Source organism: Pteropus medius, unplaced genomic scaffold (genome assembly GCF_902729225.1).
Source record: "Pteropus medius unplaced genomic scaffold, Ma_sr-lr_union100, whole genome shotgun sequence".
Taxonomy (NCBI): domain Eukaryota; kingdom Metazoa; phylum Chordata; class Mammalia; order Chiroptera; family Pteropodidae; genus Pteropus; species Pteropus medius.
In genome coordinates this window covers 2,876,129-2,896,340 of record NW_024344433.1, presented here as the reverse complement: position 1 = coordinate 2,896,340, position 20,212 = coordinate 2,876,129, and the positions used below count along the sequence as shown (strand labels likewise).

Genomic DNA, 20,212 nt, shown 5'->3' with positions numbered 1-20,212 from the left:
CGCTAGTGAGACCTCGAGGGCAGTGCTGGGGCCACATCCTCGCGACTCTGCTGGGGACAAGAAGCCGCAGTGGGCCTGAGGAGCCGCCGCAGGGGCACAAGCTACGTGCTTATCTTAGTGCTGGTTGTTGGCAGAAACCACTTTTTGCTTCCTGCTCTAGTATGCTCCTCCTTCCCGGTGACCAAACATGGGGACGAGGTGGACGAAAGCCGCAGTCTCCACCCACCCTGTCGGGAGCAGCGCGTGTATTTCCAGATCGAGGACACTGACAGCATATTCCTGAGGAAAGATGGTGTTTCTATAACAGTCTGTCTCTGTGAGCCCTGGGGAGACAGGGCATGACACGGCAAGGGGCACGTGGGAGAGTTAAACATAGCCAGGGAGGATGCAGCCCAAAAATGGGTGAAGGAAGGAACTCACATCAAGACCAAAGGAAGTGAGAGTATGTGTCCTACCCCAGCATGGGTCTGAATCTCAGCCAGAACATTCTTTTGTTACCAAGTCAGAGCTTACAACTATAGTGGACCGGGACCTGCTACATAGCTATCCTCACTTCCCTCAGAAAGCGGGTAGGCTGTCAGTCAGCAGAACTGCAAGTGTACCTCCTGGAGCAGTGCTGGCCCGTCTACTGGGGCTGCCCGGGGCACTCAAGACCAGCTACATCTGAATGGCAGGTCTGTGACAAACAATGGTAGCCATAGGTATGGCACAGAATTACTCGTGGAACTTGACTTGAAAATAATTTCCTTCTCATTTGCTAAATCTGGTCACCTAATAAGAGACAGAAATGAGAATGGCTGAATGGAGGCTGAGCTAGCTGGGCGGCGCAAAGGCAGAAAAATCACGTTGGCGACAGAGTCCGAGGTGGGTGAGGGAGGCCTGCAGGCTGGCACTCACAAGAGGGTCCACTCAGGCCACGGCCACCCAAAGCCAAGGCAGAGAGAGAAAGTAGGTGATGCTTGTGCATCATCTTTCACCTTCAGGGTGACCTGGTGTTTTCAGGCCTTCCAACCACCCCGCTCTACCTCACGTTTTCCCCGAGCCCCCTCTCGAGGTGGGCGGCTTTTCCTCAGAGTCCCCCCAAGGGCCTCCATCTTTTTGTAGGAGGAGCCTCGCGCCCTCTTAGACTCTTCAAACAGCTCAGCAACCAGGTAACAGTTTTTTCAAGAGGCTGGCCCATGCTTCAGTCGTGTCCCTATATGGGGAATGTCTCTGTATAGGAAGATAGGCTCTAGTAGTTCCCAAGAAGAGAGCCCTGAAATACATAAAACTGACAGAATTGAAAGGAAAATAGATAATTCAAAAATAATAGTTGAGACCTCAATTCCCCATTTTCCAAAACTGATAGAACCACTGGGCAGATGAGCAACAAGGAAACGAATTGAATGAAACTACAGACTAACTCGACCTGACAGACATGGACACCTCACCTGGCCCCCACTGAACGCACCCACCTTGAGTACACATGGGCACTCTCCAGGACAGAACATATGCTTGGCCATAAACAAGCCTCGACTAATCTAAAAAGATGGACGCCATCCCCCTGTGTCCTCCAAACACAACGGAGTAGCTCTAGAAATCAACAAAGAAAGAACATTGGAGAAATTCACAACTACGTGAAAATTAACACACTCCTAGGTAATAGGACGAAGAAGAAATCACAAGGAAAACAACAAAACACTGAGGTGAACAGGAAAAAAACCCTAAATATCAAAGCTTATGGGATGCAGCTAAGGCAGTCTCAGAGGGAAATGGATAGTATAAGTGTCTACATTGAAAAAGGAGAAATTTAAAATCGATCACCTCACCTTCCACCTTAAGAAACAACAATAAAAAAAGAGCAAACTAAGCCAAAGAAAGCAGAAGAAAGGAAATAAATTAGGATAGAAATGAATAACATAGAGAACAGAAAAATTCACTAAACCAAAAGTTGGTTCTTCAAAAAGAACAATAAAATTGACGAAACTTCAGCTAGACTGACCAAAGAAAATAAGAGAGAAGACTCAAATTATTAAATGAAAGAGGGGACATTACTAGTAACCTCAAAGAAAAAAAAAGATTATAATCGAATATTAGGAACAACTGTGTACCAACCAATTAGATACCCTGGAGGAACTAGAGAAATTCCTAAAAACACGCAAACTATCAAAAGTGACTCAAGAAGAAATAGAGAAATCTGAATAGACCTCAAATAAGTAAAGAGATTGAGTCAGTAATCAAAAAAAAAAAAAATCTTCCCACAAAGAAAATCTCGTGACCAGAGAGATGGCTTCTCTGGTGATTTCTCTGAAGAAGAATTAACACCGATCTTCCACACACTCTTCCAAGAAACAGAAGAGGAGGGAACACTTCTCAGCTTGTTCTATGAGGCCAGTGTCATCCTGATCCTAATCAGAAAGAGCCAACACGAGAAAACAACAGTTGGCATCCCGATGGGTACAGACACAGCGAGAGGGTGCTGGTGTTTGAGCAGCTCTGTCTGTGCACATGCTAAAAACCACTGAATTGTACACTTCAAATGGGTGAATATTATGGCATGTGAAATATATCTCCAGGAAAGCTGTTTAAAAAAAAAGGCTATCCCTGGTGAGGACTTGGTGGACACAACCGAACTCCTGACACTTACCAGGCACTAGGGAGGTTTGCAAATACAGGAGGGAGAGAATTAAGCAAGGCTGGAGGTGGCGGGGTGAGGGGGAGGCTATTCTGGGGATAATGCGTGTCTCCACTCTCCGGAGAAGGATCAGTTGTTAGACAACAGCAGGGAAACAAATTCCATTTGGTATTAAAAACATCTGGTTGTCAACACGAAATTCTGTGGACGTCACTTCTATAAGCTGAGTGGCCTGTGTCAGGTTGCCATACTTTTAACTAATAAGAGCAGATATTTATGAAACCGAGATGAGTTCCTACCCTGTTGTATGATAAAGTGCAAGGCAGAGGGCACCGTGTTTTCAGTGGGTCACCCACATGCATTCACACCCTGCTCCGCACACAATGTCTCCCAACATGTCTGGGGTGGGTGGTCTGAGCACGCACAGCGCCCACTGCCCAGGTTCCAGTTCCAGCCTGCAGTGCTGATGCAGGTGTCGGTGAGATTGTGTCTGCAAAGCCCTGGGCCGTTGGAGCCACTCAGCAAACAGGAGGGTTCCTGCCACCCCTTCCATGCCTATGAAAGTGACACTCAGAGCAGAGCCTATGACGTCATGGCATGGAGTCACTGCAGGGTACTAACTTCTATTTCTCATAGCACTACTTCATACGTATTTTAGGTAGTGGCCAAACACAGATGAGGACTTTGCAAGGCCTGTAAGGCCAGGTTTCCTGGGAGCCACGGGCTGAGGTGCCACGTTTGGCAGCAAAGGCGACCCGGCTTGGGCCTGCATGTCTGTCCCGCATGTCTGTCAATCCAGGAGGAGCCAAGATGACCTGGTTTCCTGAACTCCTGGTCACAAGCCAGTCCTAACTTAGGAATGTGTTTTTATATCTTAACAGTGAATCCTCCCTGGCCTTGCGGGTCCCTTCTGGCTGGGCCCTGGATGTGCATGGCAGGGAGGCAGCGTCCTGGGCCAGAACGCCAGGGGACAGGGCATGTAGGTAGACAATGAGTGGCAGGAGGTCGAGGACTCTGAGGAGGTGCTGAGATGCCCTCAGTGCCATCCTTGGGGGCAACAGTCGGGGCGAGCACAGGGCACCAAGCCACCACCTCCCCCTGTGCCCTGGAGGCCGTTTACCTGAACTCTGCAACTGCTGAGCGGGGAGTAGCCGTCAAAGCCCGGGACCCAGGAGATGAGGACGGCATGCGCGCTCTGGTAGTGGATGCTGACTTGAGCTGGTGGGGCGGGGAGCGCTGCATGAGAGAGACACACATAGTTACAAACCGCAGGGGCCACAGCGACCAGACAGATGCAGTGACATCATGGCTGTTTCTGTTTAAGATTAGGGAAACTAAGCCCATGTTACCCTATGCTGAGGGTGACTGCTCATTTACAACAGGCCTGCCAAGGACAGGTGGCTCTGCCTGGGTCACAGAAGAGGACACAGGCTTGCTTTCCTGCCTGCAGATGGAGGGAGAGCTTTAAGCTGGAAAAGGTGGTGACGTGCATCTCCTTCACTGAGCTTATGTCCACAGGCCTGCTGTGTGCAGGCACCTCGCTGGGCACCAAGTAGGGACGGAGAGCTCCGGCAGTGCCCTGGTGGAGCCGTGGAATGAGTGGGGGACCCATGTGAGGTCCCCCACTGAGAAGAGAGGTGTCATGGGAGCATGTGTATGTGTGTGTGGATGCATGTACACATGTGCCGGTGTGCGTCTGCATACGTGTGCATGTCTGTATGTATACGTTTGTGCATTCGCGTGCATGTTTGAACATGTGTGAGTGCATGTGTGCGCATATGTTTGTGCATGTCTGTGTGCATAGGGGGACAAGCTTTCCAAGCCAAGGAAGCAGGTGAGAGTTCAAGCAAAAGCACCCGCTGCTTCTGCTGGGGACATCACAATGAGTGTGTGACAACCTCACCACACGTGGGGCGAGGGTGGACATTTCTGTTGGTACCTAAGGAGCTGAAGCTTGGGGATTTCATTTTCTTGTGCTCAACTCTGCAACTGCACGCAATGAAATATATAATATAATAATCACACTTACAACAAAAGCGATGACTAATGTGTGCCCGATCTTCCAGCTTCTGTTTCCTGAATCACCACTAGAACCTCATGAGAGGTCATGTTACTCCACTTACAGATGAAGAGACTGAGGGTCAAAGCAGTTAAAACTGTCATCGGCCACAGAGCTCATAAGCAGTAGCCTGAGGACCTGACCTCGGGTTTACCTGACTCCAAAACTCGTGTCCCTGCACAGGACACGGGAGTCTGGACCAGGGGGCAGGGAGCAGACCAGCATGAGTCCTGGCAGGCACGGGCATCTGGTCACCATTTGGCCAGCTGTGTGGCCCATGGGACAGCTGAATGCCCTCCCTATACTCAGTCTCCTCTCCTCAGATGGGACAGCAACCATGCTGCTCCACAGAGTTGCGGTGGGGACTCACTGAGGTGACATGCACAGGCCTGGGGACGGTGTGGAGGTGGCGAAGCAATGACAGGGTGGCAGGAGGGCTGGGCCACATTCAGGAGTTCATTTTACCGGTTTTACACGCAGCTTGGGGATGGGCAAAGGATCAGCAAATTGACTCACTTTCCCAAAGGCACCAGTTGTCAAACTGCCCTAAAATGCCTGCCTTTCCACATCAAAATGTGGCCACAGATACGGCAGTTAATAACAGACTAGAAGAAGGGAGACTTGGTTGTTTTGACACAAAGTTTTAAATAAAGGAAAGCCAGAAACCTAAATTTTGGAAATGAGGTTTATTATCATTATTTTAAATGTTAGCCGAGATTCTATGCGGAGCATAAAATGAAGGAAGCACTTCATGTTTATGGGGTTTTATATTTCACGTTGATTACACTTGATGACGATGTCTTTACAAATTTACTCATAAAATTCCTGAAATTCCCAGCATTTCTTTTGAAAACGGTAATAAGTGGCACTCCGGACGCAGGAAGGAAGTTGTACGCTTCCTCCCATGGTAAGGAGCGGTGCGCTCACTTTTTCCTTCAGAAGCCCTTTTAGAAAACGCCCTCCTGTTGCCTAGATGCCAAGCTGAATCTAAACAGCTCCTTTTTAAAGGTCACTTCTTTTGTCACTGGGAGTCCCCTGCACTGTGTTTCCCACCCTCTAACTCATCATTAAAGTTTTGCTGCTTCTCCTGTGTTATGCCCCAAGGACAAGCCTGAAAAGCGGACCACTTCCCAATATTTAAATTAAGATCGAATACTGCAACATAAAATCTGCTTGAGTTTCTGTGAGAGCAGGTGAGGAAGATGATTCGGAAAGGGATAAAAAAACGATATTTCCGTGTGGGTTTTCCTTCCTTCCCAGTTTCGGGTTTCAACCCCCTTGACCCACAGAAGGAGGAGGAAGAGGCAGATGCTTGAGTGGAACATCACCATTTGCTGGAGGATCTCTTGTCAGATCATGTCCCAGCTCAGAGGAAGGAAGAGGGACAGGGAGCTGAGGACCAAGGCCTGAAAGGGCAGTGACCCTGCCCTGCCCGCTCCTGGAGCAGCTGCTGCTGGACTGGCTTCAGCCCCACTGGCCTGGGGAGGCTGGAGCCTATCCCAGACCAGGGCCCCCAGCCGGGGCTCTTCGGGGATAACAGGGCTGGTCAGGCTGGGGGAGCAGGAAAGGGCTGAGATGCTCTAGGCGGCGTTTCCGCCAGCTTTCCTCTAAGCTGGCTGATGTCCGCCAAACACGCGTGCCAGGCACAGCTGTGATAGCTTCTACTGGCGTGATCCCACTTACATCTCAAGGACAGGCAGGTTCTGTGGTCGCCCCCATTTTACAGAGGGGAATGCTGTAGCCAGAGAGGTAGGGGACTTGTCCAAGGTCATGGGGCCGTCTGTGGGGACGTTTGGGCTCTAACGGGGCAGCTGGATGCAGAGCTAGCACCATGCCCCACCCCCCAGCCCCAGATGTGCGGGGGCCGGCCTAGCACTCACCTTTGATGTTGACCTGTACACCCCTGGACACGGTCAGCCCCTTGTCATTGTGGGCCTCGCAGCTGAAGACCGCCGTCTCCACTAGACCTGGAGCAGAAGGAGCCCGTGAGCCGAGGCAGAGCAGGCTGTGCGGGCAGGTGTCGGGGCCTGCTCACACTGCCTGGTTCACTGCTTTGAGCCACCAGCACAAAGTTAATTTGAGAAATGTGCTGGTGTTTGTAAAACACACCTGGGGTTAAACTCTAGGTGCCAGGAGCCAGGCAACCAGGGGCCTGATGGGCAGTTGTTTTCCATTCAAACCCCTTCTTTTTCCCTGATGCTGAGATGTTGAGTAACAAAGCAGTATCATGTGTTTAGATTTTTAAATTTCTGCAAGGAGATATGGGACTCACTGGCCCCAATATCAAGAAGAGTGGTTTCTGAGGCCTCCAGACAGTAGTCCCCCCGCAGCTTAGCCGCCCAGTACAGTGTCACCACCGACACTTCAGAACCCAGAAGCAGCAGGATAAAAGCCATAGTTTTAAAGGTTTCAGATGATCTGCTGCAATGAATCCTGTTTTAATAGTAAAAATCAGCCAGTTCATAGGAATTATTATGCAAACAGGAGGCTCAAAGAGAAGATACTGGGGAGAAAAATGCTATCATTTCAGAGGTGTGAGGACCCTGGTTCATTAATTTAAAAAAAAAAGGAAGAGACGTAATCCAGGTATTGGGTTCTAACTCCATTTTCCAATAAAGGAACCTGGGCTGCTCAGATAAATGGCTAATTCTTCGATAAGGATGGGAAATATAAGATGGGCCTGGGGCAAAATATAACACAAAGACAGCATCACACACACGCGCACGCACACACACAAGCATGCACAGATGGGGGCATGGCAGAGACACAGGGTGGCCGAAGGTAGAACAATCTGAACAAGAAAATAAATGATGTACCATTGGACTGTAACCTGAAGTGTAAAATAAATAGCCACAAGTCTACACTGATGTAAGCAAATGGTTAAATAAAAGGAGGACGACAGACACACCTCCCTGCACGAGAATCCCCGATAATTAACGTGGATGCTCTGCCTTCAGGAAGGAGCGCAACTCACCCTCCTTAGCACGGGCTGGAGCAGCGACTTCCCTTCAAAGAGGACAGTGTGAAAGGAAAAGAAAAGAAAAACTTTAGAGAGGGGAAGTCGACAGACACGGCCGCTGAGTGATCGAGGCTGACGAGGCTGATGCCAGCAACGAGAAGTCACGTTGGTAGAACGCACCCTCCACCTGATATGATGCAAATGGCCTTCCCCCTCGGTGGTCCCTTCCCCCAAATACATGACCCAGTTCTACTCAGGACAAGGGAGAGGAAAACACCGGACAGGTCCAAACTGTGGGACATCCTATCAAAACCCTGCACAGTACTTGAAACTGTCCAGGTCATTAGCAACAAATGTCACAGCCAAGAGGAGCCTGAGGGGACCTGATGGCTACATCCTGAATGAAATCCTGGAGTAGTCAAAGGACAGTGGGACTGGGGAAAAAAAGTTCTCTAGATTAACTGTCCTTACAATGATTATTAAGGCACTAGTGACCGAAACAATATGTATGATTCTTAAGTGTGAAAAGTGAAACTTCCACGGAAGGTGGCTCTGTGGCCGAATGAAATCTGGGATTTTCTAGGTGGTCTTCTGGAAATCGCACAACCTGGGGCCAATGCACCACGAGCATCCTGCAAGACTGGCCCAGAGCGTCCTGGGCATCTACAGACCTTTCGGGGGTCCTTGAGGTGAAAACAAGTTCTGTAATAATAACAATGGGCTCCACTTTGCCCTTTTCACACCCATACCCTCAGGGACGTATGATGGAATTTTCCAGAGGCTGCATAGTGCTTGATGATGGTGTTCGCTCTATTCGCTACTGGAATATGTACTTAGGTATGTTTGGGTTTTAAAAGGCTGCACTTTTAATCTCTAATTTGGTACATGTCAGTGGATAGAATTCTTGGGTTCTCGATAATTTTACGACTTTGGTTTGAAGGGGATTTTGAGATGCAAGCATTCGGGAACCAAGGCTTCATGGCGACCCGCGGTGAGTCTGTGAGGCGTCTTTTTTCTTTCATAAAGTTGAAGGAGATGATAGGGGAGCAAGAGGTGGGACTGAAGAGCTGGCACAGTATCTGGACTCCGGGCACTGTGTCCAGCTTAGGTTTCAAAAAAGCAGATGTCCTGAAACACTGACCCCTCTGAGCCACCTCCTGGGGCCACCCACTGCCAATCACTATTTCACAATGCCTGTGACGCATTGGTCTCATGCCAAAGTGTCACTTTCAACCTTCTGGGTCGTAAACTCCCACACGAGATGTCACCAGGCACCATGAACGTGCAAAACTGGACTTACATTTAGAAAAATCAGCTTTGGCTCAATCAGAAGGCACAGTGAGTGGCTGTGCATCACACGTTTTCTATATCTGAGCAGACAATTGCAAGCCAGAACCAGCCATTTGCATTCAAGCAGTGTTGCTAGCTCTGTTGGGAGATACCCGAGGGCAAAGTACAAGCCAGGTTCTGGTCGCGAGGGGAGAGCCGGCCCGTCCATGAGTCAGGGGATGGATGCTTCTCACTGAGCTCTGTTGTCCATGGTCCCTGAGTCCTGCAGAAAGTGAAACTGCTTATGGTGGGCCGTAACTTCAGGCAGGAAGTCAGTTTTCCTCTGTTTCTTTTCAAAGCACACACAGTCAGGAAGTCCATCTGTGGCCAACTCCCTGGTAGCGGCCACCAACCCCCTCTCAGGCTGCCCAGGAGCCAAAACACCGATGACAGCAGCTGCCCGCATGGGCCACACAGTTGCTGGCGCAGAGTGGTAGAAGCTAGTTCGAGCTAGCGAATCCCTCCAGGCAGGTGGACACTAGGGCTGAACACGGCTTCCTGTGCTTGATAGACTCAGTGACACGTCTTCTGGCACCGGCTGTGAAGATCAGCCTGGGTCGGACATAGCCCCTGCTGCGAAAGGCGGACAGCTCCATCTCACCGTCCTGTTCTCCCTTGGGCTGGACGGTAACCCCCAGACTGGAATAGATCTGAGTGTCTTATACCCACACCGTTGTGGCTTCCTGGGTCTCTGCCCTGTCACTCACCCTGCCCCGGGATGGTTCAGGCCCCTCCGGCTTGGTCCTCTGCTGATTTAAAGAGAGATGGCCTCTGAAACAAAGCCTGGAAGATATTTTAAGGAACAAGGTGTCCCCTCGAGATGGGACATTCAGAACTGCTGAGGAAGCAACTTCTAAGAGCACACTTAGCCAATTCTTGGCGTTCTGGATTAAGCAATCCTGCTCTTTCATTTTTCCTCTGGCATCCATTTTTCTACCCACAGAGCAAGGCGTAGAAGAACATGATAGAAAAATGGAGGAGCACATGCCCGCTAACTAGAACTCACCGTCTGCCCTGAACTCACCCACATACTGAGTGCTTACTATGCGCTCGGCATTAGCCCAGGTGCTCAGGGTCTGTCTGCGAATAAAACAAAGACCCTGCCCTTACAGAGTCACATTCTCACAGACAGACGTGGGTGAGAAATAATAACCTTATAAAAAAGTGAGCTGCAGGCTCTCTCAGGAGGTGACTTGTACTATGAAAAAATAGAAGATCAGAGAGTCAGAAAGGGCCCCCTGAGAAATGTCCTTAGCTTTGTCCTCTAAGTGGGGTGTGAAACCTAGGGCTCTGAGCAGAAGACCAACAGGATGGAGCTTGTGTTTTATTGGGATCGTGCCAGCTACCATGTAAAGAGTAGACTTTAGCACAGAGGGCCATAAATCACACCAAATTTTCCTCTCATCTGTGAAATGGGTATAAAAATGCCTAACTGCATCACAGTATGCTCTGAGGTTCAAGGTCAATCTTTGTAAAAAGCACTGTGAGGATTATGACCTCATTTATATAAATCCAAGTTACGTTGCTATTGTTACTACGATGGGTATGAATAAATATCTCCAACTAACCAAAACGAAACTGGCTTGGCTGCTTTCTAAATGTGGATTTAAATATAAAATGAGTATTGCTTTTATTCTTTTTAAAAAATAAAACCCCGAAAGATCGGCATAAGTCTACCACTCTTCACAGGAAGGCAACTCAAAATTGACAGTGAGCTAGTAACTATTTCACACAGAAATTCATAGCAGGTAACATGTAAGTTATTCCTGCAGGCTGCTTCTGTACCAAGGGCTTCAAGTCCACTGTTTCACTGGATCCTCATAAATGTTCCATCAAGTGGACACTGTCACCGTCCCTATTTTATATAAAGAAGTTGACACCCTCACCTAGGGACCCAAGATGGTGAAGTGGCATTCATCTTTAGGTTATATCTTAATAGCTCCTATAATGGATGCATCCCACCGCTGGACACCACGCAGCAAACGCTTTCTGTGGTTCTGCTCTCTGGAAAAATTGAGTTTTGCTTGTGACAAAGTGGTTCTTTAAAAAAAAGAAAAAAAATGCTTCGTTTTGAAATAATTTTCGATTCACAAGAAATTGCAGAAATAGTGCAGAGTTCCTGTCTACCCTTCACTCAGCTTCCCCTGCCAATAAGGTCTTATGTAAGCACAGGACACTGACCAAAACCAGGAATGCGGTTTGGTGCAACACCGCTAACTAAACACAGACCTGATTCAGATTTCACCAGTTTCTGTTTCGTTGGATTTGGGAGGGAGGAGTGTGTCGTTCTGAAAGACTCTATTGCAGGTGCTGGCTGTGCACAGACACAGAACTGTCTGATCACCTGTCAGCCCTTTTAGGGTCTTCCTCCGCCAACCTAACACCGGCTAGACCTGGTCTGCCCACCGCCACTGTCACCGTGTCACTCAAGGCTGTGACATAAATGGAACCCTACAGCATGGAGCCTTTGAGGTTGGCTTGTTGACTCTGAACAATGCCCTTTGGACAAGGTATGTCTCTGCTCGTGTCTCTAAAAGACACTGAGGAGAGAACTGGTGTCAAAGGGACAAAGGGTGCGACCGTCCTGTTCCTACATGTGCTCATGCAGAGCAGGCTCCCCAGTCAGGGCTCCCTAATCCTTTCCTCACACCACATTCTCTTGGGAGAGGGATCAGAAAGGTTTACTGGGGGGCTATTTCAAGACAGAGGGGCACTCCCTGCAAATACCCAGCTTTTCATCAGCTCCTACCCTCTCAAAGGCATCCCGGGTCAGAATGGGCTTGCCACCTAGTCCCTCAAACCTGAACCACTGGAGACTCAGGTGCTACACCAAAGGTCCTCAGAATTAACAACAGGTGTGTGCAAGAGTGCTATTTATGTCATTCTTCTCAATGTCACAAGGCCCGGGTACGTAGACACAGCCACAGTGGCTGACCAGGTGCGATGGCCATGCCTAGCACCAGCCTGGTGTCAGAAGCCTGAGCTCTGGGCCTTTCTCCCTCTGGGTCTGCAAAATGGGTGTGAAAAATCCCATTCTGTTAATTCCACAGAACTGGTGAGACATATAAATGAGAAAAGAGATCAGAGTTTAAATGCAAAAACAATTATGCAAACACAAGTTACTTTACTATCACTGTGTCTCTTTGTCCCAGTGAAGGGACTTAAGGCGTGAGACTGTTTACAACGCATTTGTTTGTTCATTAGTTCACTCAGTCATTCACACAGTTCTCATGTGCCAGGCACTGTGTTGGGTGATGGGGCTAAACTAACTAATATTCAATACATAATAACCATGCTGATTAATAATAAGGGGCTTCCTGTGGTGAGGAGGTGCACGACTTTGGGAAGAGACACATATGGCTACAAAGATGTCTATAGGAGCAACAGAAAAAAAGTTAAAACATCAGGAAGGGAATGGTTAAGTAAATCACGGTCCATCCATGCACGGGCCCACGAGCACCCATGGAGAGAGCTGCGTGTCCTGGTGACGTGCATGTGAGCACACACGTGCATATGCACGTCTGTGATGACAGGGCAAGGACTAGGAGAGATCTGGAAGGAGGTGGACCAATGGTGACAGTGGTCCCTCTGCACCGGGCAGGGAGGGTGTAGAGAAAAAAGGGAGACAGTCACGTTGTGCTTCGTTATGTCTACAGTTTGAATGCTTTACCATGAACATGCGTTCACATATTATCTGTGTACTAAAAAGGCTAGAATTAATGTGCGTAAGTATCATGCTAACTTGAAGGAAAGTCACTCTCACATACACACACACACACAAACTTAAAGAAAAAATTAGGAAGGAAACACAGCAGTGTCTTCGTTGTAATTGTAAATGTGTAATAAGCTGTAAAAATACCTTTCTGCATTTTCTACATTTTTAACATAAAATCATTTAATAATTGTGCAAAATAAAGTTTATTAAAAACTTATTTTGAATTTATTACAGATTCACAAAAAGATGTAAAGAAATGTACAGGGACGTTCCATGTACCCTCCCCCTGAAGTTCCCAGTGTGAACGTCTCGCATAACTACTGTCAAAACCAGGACACTGACACTGGCACCAGCTGCAGGGCAGGTCAGGATTTCACCAGTTATACACGGACCCGTGTGTGTGTGTTTGTGTGTGTGTGTGGTTCTACAGAAATCTGTCACATGCGTAGCTTCATGCAACCACAGAAGACCGTTTTTAAAAGCACACTTAGGTTATAAACTCATCTTTTCTGAGGTCAGCAATACCCAGATATCAAAGTTAACATTAAAAAAATAAAAATCTATTTTGCATCTTCCTTCTCTGCACCCCCCTCAATCTTCGAATGAGACAAAGTGAAATGAAGACCGTAAAGAAGTTAAAGCCCTAAGTAGGTGGCAGTCGTAAGGGTAGCCCCTGGCCAGTTAGGAGCCAACCAGGTCTCTGAGCTGAGACAAATTACACGGAACCTCAAGTGTCAAAAGAACGTGCAGATCTTATCACAGAAGCTTGTGACTTCTGAGAAAACATCCAGCAGAGGTGGACAGACTGCGTCCCCATTTCCATAAAGAAAATGACACTGACTCTGGTTGGTGAGTACAGGATCACCAAGAGATGGAAGTTACAGCAAAACTGAAGGGGGGGATATCAGATCGGTGCCTGGGAGGGCGTGGAAACCTGCCACATCCAGCGGCTCAGCTCACCAGCTGATTTCAGACCAAATCCCAGACTCGTTTCCAGTCTTACCATGATGGTTCCCAGCCCAGTGTACCAAGGAACATCTCATCCAAGAAGACGAGATGGGGAAACAGTAAACGTAGGCGGACACAGAGGTGAGAACGGCAGCCGAGAGAGCTGACTGAATGGGCTGAGGCCGACTCAGAAGCCGCCTTTGTCAGCAGGTCCCCGCGTGCTCAAATGGGAACTGCGCCCTCAAGAACCCGAAACGGACCAGAACAGCAGCTGGCGCGAAACAGGGAGAAAATCTGCCAATCCAGTGAGTCGAGGTTCAAAATGGGTTAGGGAGGCTAGAACAATGGATTACATTTTTATAAGGATAAATGTCACATGGTAGGCTGAGATTTCAAAAAAAAATAAATAAATAAATATACAAGAAGCCAGAGCGCTTTGGCTTGGCAGCAATTTGACAGGAAAAAAGACCTGGGAATTTCAATAAACCTCTAACTCAACATTAACCAGTGCGTCGACCTTTATCAAAAGAGTCTGCATGGCCAGAAACAGTGTCTGAAACACGGGGGTGCAGCCTCCACTGCACTTGACACACATCTCTCCAAAGTAACACCAGTGCTGCTCAACTCTTTCAGAAAATAGGAGGTGGGAACACCTCCCAATTGGTTTTCCAAGGTCAGCAATATCTAGACACCAAAGCTGACATTAAAAAACAAATTATCAACCAATTTCCCTCAAGAGCCCTGTTGTATAATTAAGTATTGACTGGCTTTTGTCTGTCCCTTACAATTTCCTGAGTGACGGGAGTGGCTTTGTTAAGCTAACATGGTGACTCAGGGTGGGCCCTAAGACACCTTTGGGACAGCTGCTGATCACCAGAACGACAGACATGATGAAGGGGTTGGGCCTCAACCCAACCTCCAGCCTCTGGGGAGGGGGTCCTGGGGACTGTGCCCAGAGAAGTAGTCAATGATTTCATCAGTTATGCCAATGTGACAAAACCCCAACAAAAACTCTGGACTCCAAAGGCCAGTGTGGTTTCCTGCTCAGTGAACACACCGATGAGCCAGGAGGGTGGCACACCCTGACTCCGTGAGGGTAGGGTACGGAGGCTCCACACCTGGGAGGGTCCCCCCAGACCTTACCCTATCTGCATCCTGTATAATCAAACTGACAGAACATTTGAAAATAGAACCTGCGTAATGTACCACATTAAGAGAATAATGGAGAAAAACCATGTGAACATCTCGGTAGATGCGGGAAACAAATCTGATAGAATTTTATACCCATCGTGATAAAAAAACAAATAAAAATTTCCGCCAACTAGGACAAGGAGGAATCACTTTCAGCTCAATGAAGGGCGTCTACAAAAACCAGTTAATGTCACACCGGCTGATCAGGTGCCCAGACAGCCACTGTCACCACTTCCATACAGCCTGTGCTGGAGGTATTGGCCAGGGAAACAGGTTGCAAGCTACAGAGATGAGAGGATCGGGATTGGAAAGGCGGAAGCAAGACTCTCTCTAGTTCCAGGTGACACCAGTGTCCACATAGAAAAAGCACAGCATGTACAACAAAAACTCAGACCTAATAAGTGAACATAGCAAGGTGGTGGAATAGGAGATCAATATACAAAAATCCATTTATTTTCTATTTATTAATAGTGATGAATTGGGAAAGGATTTAGAATTGGTCAGCAAGCACAAGACGTCTTTTCTAAATCCAATCTAAAATCAGACGCCAGAGAAATGAAGTGCGAATTAAAACCACAATAACCAACCATTTCATGCCCATTAAAGTGTCTGAAATCACAAAGACCCACCATATGCATGCTGGCCAGAGTGTGCTCCATGTGGTAGGGGACGCAACACGGTGCCACCCCTTTGGGGCCTCCTGGTTTCTTTAAAAGTTAAACATACACCTATCATGTGACCACCTCCCAGCTATGCATCCAAAGGAAACAAAAATATGTGTCCCTCAAAAGACTTGCACAAGGGGCTGGCATGCACCTGCTGGTCGTTCGTGCCATAAATGGTTAGTGAGCACGTCTGCAGGTTGGCACCACCTTGGGAGACACAAAGTCCCTGTCCCCACTAGGCAGGTATTCTCTAAGAAGGCCGGGGAGGAGATTAAACACGTAGACAGACAAGTGCAATAAAGAAGTCCCCAAGAATATGTGGTTGGGAGTCAGTAAAAGGACATAGAGAATGTAAAACAGTTAACAGTGACCAGGGAAGGACTCTCTGAAGTGACATTTGTGCTATCATGGGACAAAGGACAGATAGAAGAACACTGCAGGCAGATAAGAGAGTGCAAAGGTCCTATGGCCAGGAGGGCGATGTGTCTGAGGACATGAAACATGGGGTTGAGTGAGCAGGGAGGACAACGTGTCAAGTAGAGGCAGGAAGGACTCTGGGTGACAGTCTAAAATAAGCAGGAAGTCACTATCAGGCCTGGAAGTGTTTCCAGCAGCAGGTGACATAATCAGCCAGTAGGTGGGTGACATGTTCTGGTGGTTCCTCTGATGAAGCGCACCTGAGAGCCGGCGTGGATTACAATGGCACAAGGCTGAAAGCACCGAGGCCAGCTAGGAAGTGACTGCAGTGGTGGTGGCAAGAGCTGGCGTGACAAAGACCAGGACACTGCAGCAGAGGCGGAGAAGACAGATTTCAGATGCATGGCAAGAGCAGAGCTGACAGAACCTGCCGAGGCATCGTACGAGAAATAAGGAAAAGGAAGAATGGCAGATGGTGACATCACTTAAGGTGGGGGTTTCTGGGAGGAAAGTCGGGAAGGTCATGGGTTTCATTTTAAGACACCAACAAACCCAGCCAGGAAATGCCGGGGAGGTGTGGAATACATGAGCCCGAAGCTCAGGAGGGAAGGCTGGCTGGAGGAGCAAAGTTTGAGGTCACAGACGGTGCTGAAGCCAGGGCCCAGAGGGACTCTCTGGGGGCGGGTGTAGATGGAACAGAAGTATGTCCAGCCGAGCTGAGGGCACCCCACACTCAGAGCCCCCACCAAGGGCAGAGGGGGACTCTGAGGTGGGGAGTAGCAGGAAGCCAGGGGCCCAGAGCCACGATGGTGTTCTCAGAGCCAGAAACAAACAAACACCCCCTGCACACAGAGATCCACACATAACACAGACTGACTGCATGGAGGAAGGAAGGGCTGGGTGTGGGGGTTCAGAATGAGCCACCCCAAGGCGTGCCTCTGGTACGTGGGTTGTTTGGGGCTAAGGGCACACTTATCTTCAGGCTCAGCAGAAACTTCTGCCCCTCCTCCCACTCCTAGAGGAACTTGAATGGGGATCCATGCCCACAGCAAGGCTCGTCAGAGACCGTCACCTCTCTTGATCCGTCCACAGGGCAGGCAAACTTCCTTTTACTAAACCGCTGCCCTTCTTGTCATCCCATGATGACCTTCTGAAGGCCCCAGGCCCCTACCCATGTCCCCTTTCTGTCATGCAGGGTCTCTGACTCTCGCGTGCGTGGTTCCCACACACGTGTGTTTTAAATCGGTCATTTTCTCTCGCTGCTCTGCCTCACATCTATTTGTTTGTGAGACCAGCTGGAAGAACCCTGAGGGTACAGGACAGGTCCTTCCTCCTCCACAGGGGTGGCACCCTGGCCCGATGTTGCTGAGTCACAACGAGGGGAGGAGAGAGGAGCCCAGTGGCGCTGGCAGCATGGAAACACCAACGGGGCTGACACGCAATGATGGGGACTGACTTGGGTGCCTTCACTCGGATGGAAACCAAGATGACCATGAGGCCACAGTCCCACGATGACTTGGTCTACCCACAGCAGCCCCAGACCCATGCCTCTGCCTCGCTGTCAAACCTCACTGGTGACTTCACAGCAGTGGTCCCTGAAGCACCAGGCCTGCCGGGCCAGCAAGGCCACAGCTGCAATGGAGGACACGAGCTCAGGATCCTGGCCACTGCCTCAGCTGACCCATGGATGCCCTTGGCACTCCCTGGCTTGGGGACTCTCATCCTGGACTCTTGCCTGCCTGCTTGCCTGCCTGTCTAGCAGCCCCTCACCTGGGCTGCCACACCTGTGTCTACATCTTCCTGGTACCCAGCAGTGCTCAGCAAATTCCCATCCCTTCCTGGACCAGAGAGAAAATAAAGAAACCAGCCCACAACTCGGACTCACCTGGAACGGTCAGGATGGATGGGGACTTTTCAGGCCGCTCATTGACCCGGCTGCTGTTCTGAACCCAGAAGATGCTGACGGGCTCAGGTGGGCCCACAGCCTGGCAGGTGAGGTTGAAGGGGGTGTTTTTGGTGACGTTCAGGCTCTCGGGCTGCCTAGTGAAGTGAGGAAGTCCTACAGAGAAAGAGTTAAGGGAAGAAGGTTTCAGACCCAAAAGCCCAAGGGCATGGAACGACCAGAACCTGGGCCTGCTACAGATTTCTTTCTGTACCTCCCCCGCCAGTTCTCACCTCCCAAGGTAACGTGCTCATTCCCACCAGCTTGGCTCTGGAGGACTCTCTAGGACACCTTCCTAAAGGGGTTGTCATGGGGATTCAGGACTGGTTTCACCAGGGGGAAGCCTGGCCGTTTCAAGATCAGGCCTCACTCATGCCAGCTCCTGGGGCGGCTTGGCAGGGTTTCAGTGTTCCTCACCAAAATAAATACAGACAAACAACCAAGCCGCACAACAGGTCTGCCTGCTTTTGAGGACAAGCTATGGCGTGTAAGGCTTTCAGATGGGTGATGGTGGACTTTAAAATCTGTGCACGTGTGAATGCCTTTCAAAGCGCAGTCATATGAGAACACTGCAGACACAGTGACACAGCCACAGTCCTAAGATCTCCGACTCTAATTCCAGGATCAAGGCCATAAGGAAGGACTTCAGGAACGTCTCAGAGAAAACTCAATAGCTCTCTTATTTGGGGCTTGTGCCACACTTCAACAGGTGAAGCTAACTGTCCTCATGCATGTAAACCATGTCTCTTTGGGGCTGGGAACTCACAGACCTGACCCCAATGGGAAGTGATGTGGGAGTGATAAACAACGCTTTTTCCTGCTTCCAAGTTTTGCAAAACTCCATTTGGACCTAACATGTTCCTGTCTTGGGCATTTTTCTGGGGTTCTGACAAATAAAATGTCCTCTAAATATTTTTACCAGATAAACAGCAAATGTAGGATGCTCCCCGACCCCCTCATGCCGACATAACCCTGAGGCACTGTCTATCCAGCCCTCCCTCGGGCCTCCTGCCACCTTAGCGGGTGTTGGGGTCACGTTTGCAAAAGAGTGGGGAGCAGAGGGACCTTTTAGTGGAGGATGCTTCTAGTTAAACTTCCCTGAAAAGCTAAATCACCTGCCCTATAGCCCGTTATGGGGAGGGCCAGGAGAAACTGGACAGGAAGGCGTCCTGATGGTTGGCCAAAGGGCACCTCACAGATCTGGACGGCAGTCCTCAGGGGCAGGAGAGCGACCATGTGGTGATTCTTCCCTGAGGGCTTTCCTGATAGGACCTGGGCTCATCTGGCCTGGCATCGGCTCACGTCTGCAATAGAGCTCAAGGTCTCCCTGGGCAGAGGCGGCCTTGCCCCATCACACATCCCACTTCTCACCTCCAATGAGCCTTCTATACTAAACTAAACTAAACCCCGCACATAACGAATTCCATGGCCCCAAAATGGATATCCAGGCCAGCTGTGACCCCACCCACCCCCTGCTGTCACTGTCCCCACACACAAGACAGGGAAAGGTGCTGAGTAAAAAGCAGATCATCACCTGACCAGGTAGGAGGTACCTGGTGCCAGCACTGAGAACTTTTGCTCTCTAAAAGGAGTCGTCAGCTTTTTTATTGTAACCTCTGGACAAGGAAGCCCATGGTCTAGTGCCTAGGATAGCGCTAAACCCTTAGGAAATCAATTCACTTTACCATTGTCCAAAGCCTAAGTGCGACCGCTACACCCACCTTGCACCTCGATGTAGATGGGGTCAGACACGATCTCATCGTTCTCTATCTTCGTCTTACAGATGTAGGACCCATTGTCCGAACGCCGCACACTGGTTATGCTTTGGGGAAAGCATAGGGACGTGTTTAGGGGGACCACTTGCCCAGTGCCCCCCACAGAACCAGCAGGTCCTGTGGTTTCCCTGTCACTTGCTGGGATGGTTAACCTCACGTCCAAAAGTGGCTTGGTCACGGTGTGCAGGGCTGGCGACTGCTGCCCCAGGGAGATGAATGTGTACGTCCATGGACTCAGCGAGCAGATGGCCCACCGTGGCATGGGGGCCATGGCTGTCAGGAAAGGCCTCACGCACAAAAGACCTAGACCCCTGAGGACGAGGGATGCTGTCGACAGAGCCGGAGGCTTCTCCAAAGGACCCTGACTAGTGCACACACTGTCATTTGCTTTGTTACTTCCTTGAACTCTGAAGATCACTTGGGATCGGTTGCCCCAAGGGGGTCGGGCTCCTGAAGTATGAGCTGGGAAGCAAGGCAATCGAGGGTCCCCAGAAAGGGAGCAAAGATCCCTCAGCCGGACTCCAGGGCCCAAGGATAATCTGCCCGGGCTGTAGGAGAGGGGACGGCCTCAGGACAGCCAAGGAAAGTCAGATCTGAC

General features: G+C 49.5%; 1 protein-coding gene across 1 annotated transcript in view; it reads right to left on the bottom strand.

Moving 5' to 3' along the window:
- Positions 1–20,212, bottom strand: part of MERTK (MER proto-oncogene, tyrosine kinase) — a 73,513-nt gene that overhangs the window by 31,324 nt on the left and 21,977 nt on the right. The window contains 4 exon segments of the mRNA XM_039872604.1: positions 3,735–3,850; positions 6,554–6,640; positions 17,783–17,956; positions 19,561–19,661. Coding sequence (XP_039728538.1) covers positions 3,735–3,850; positions 6,554–6,640; positions 17,783–17,956; positions 19,561–19,661 — 478 coding nt within the window.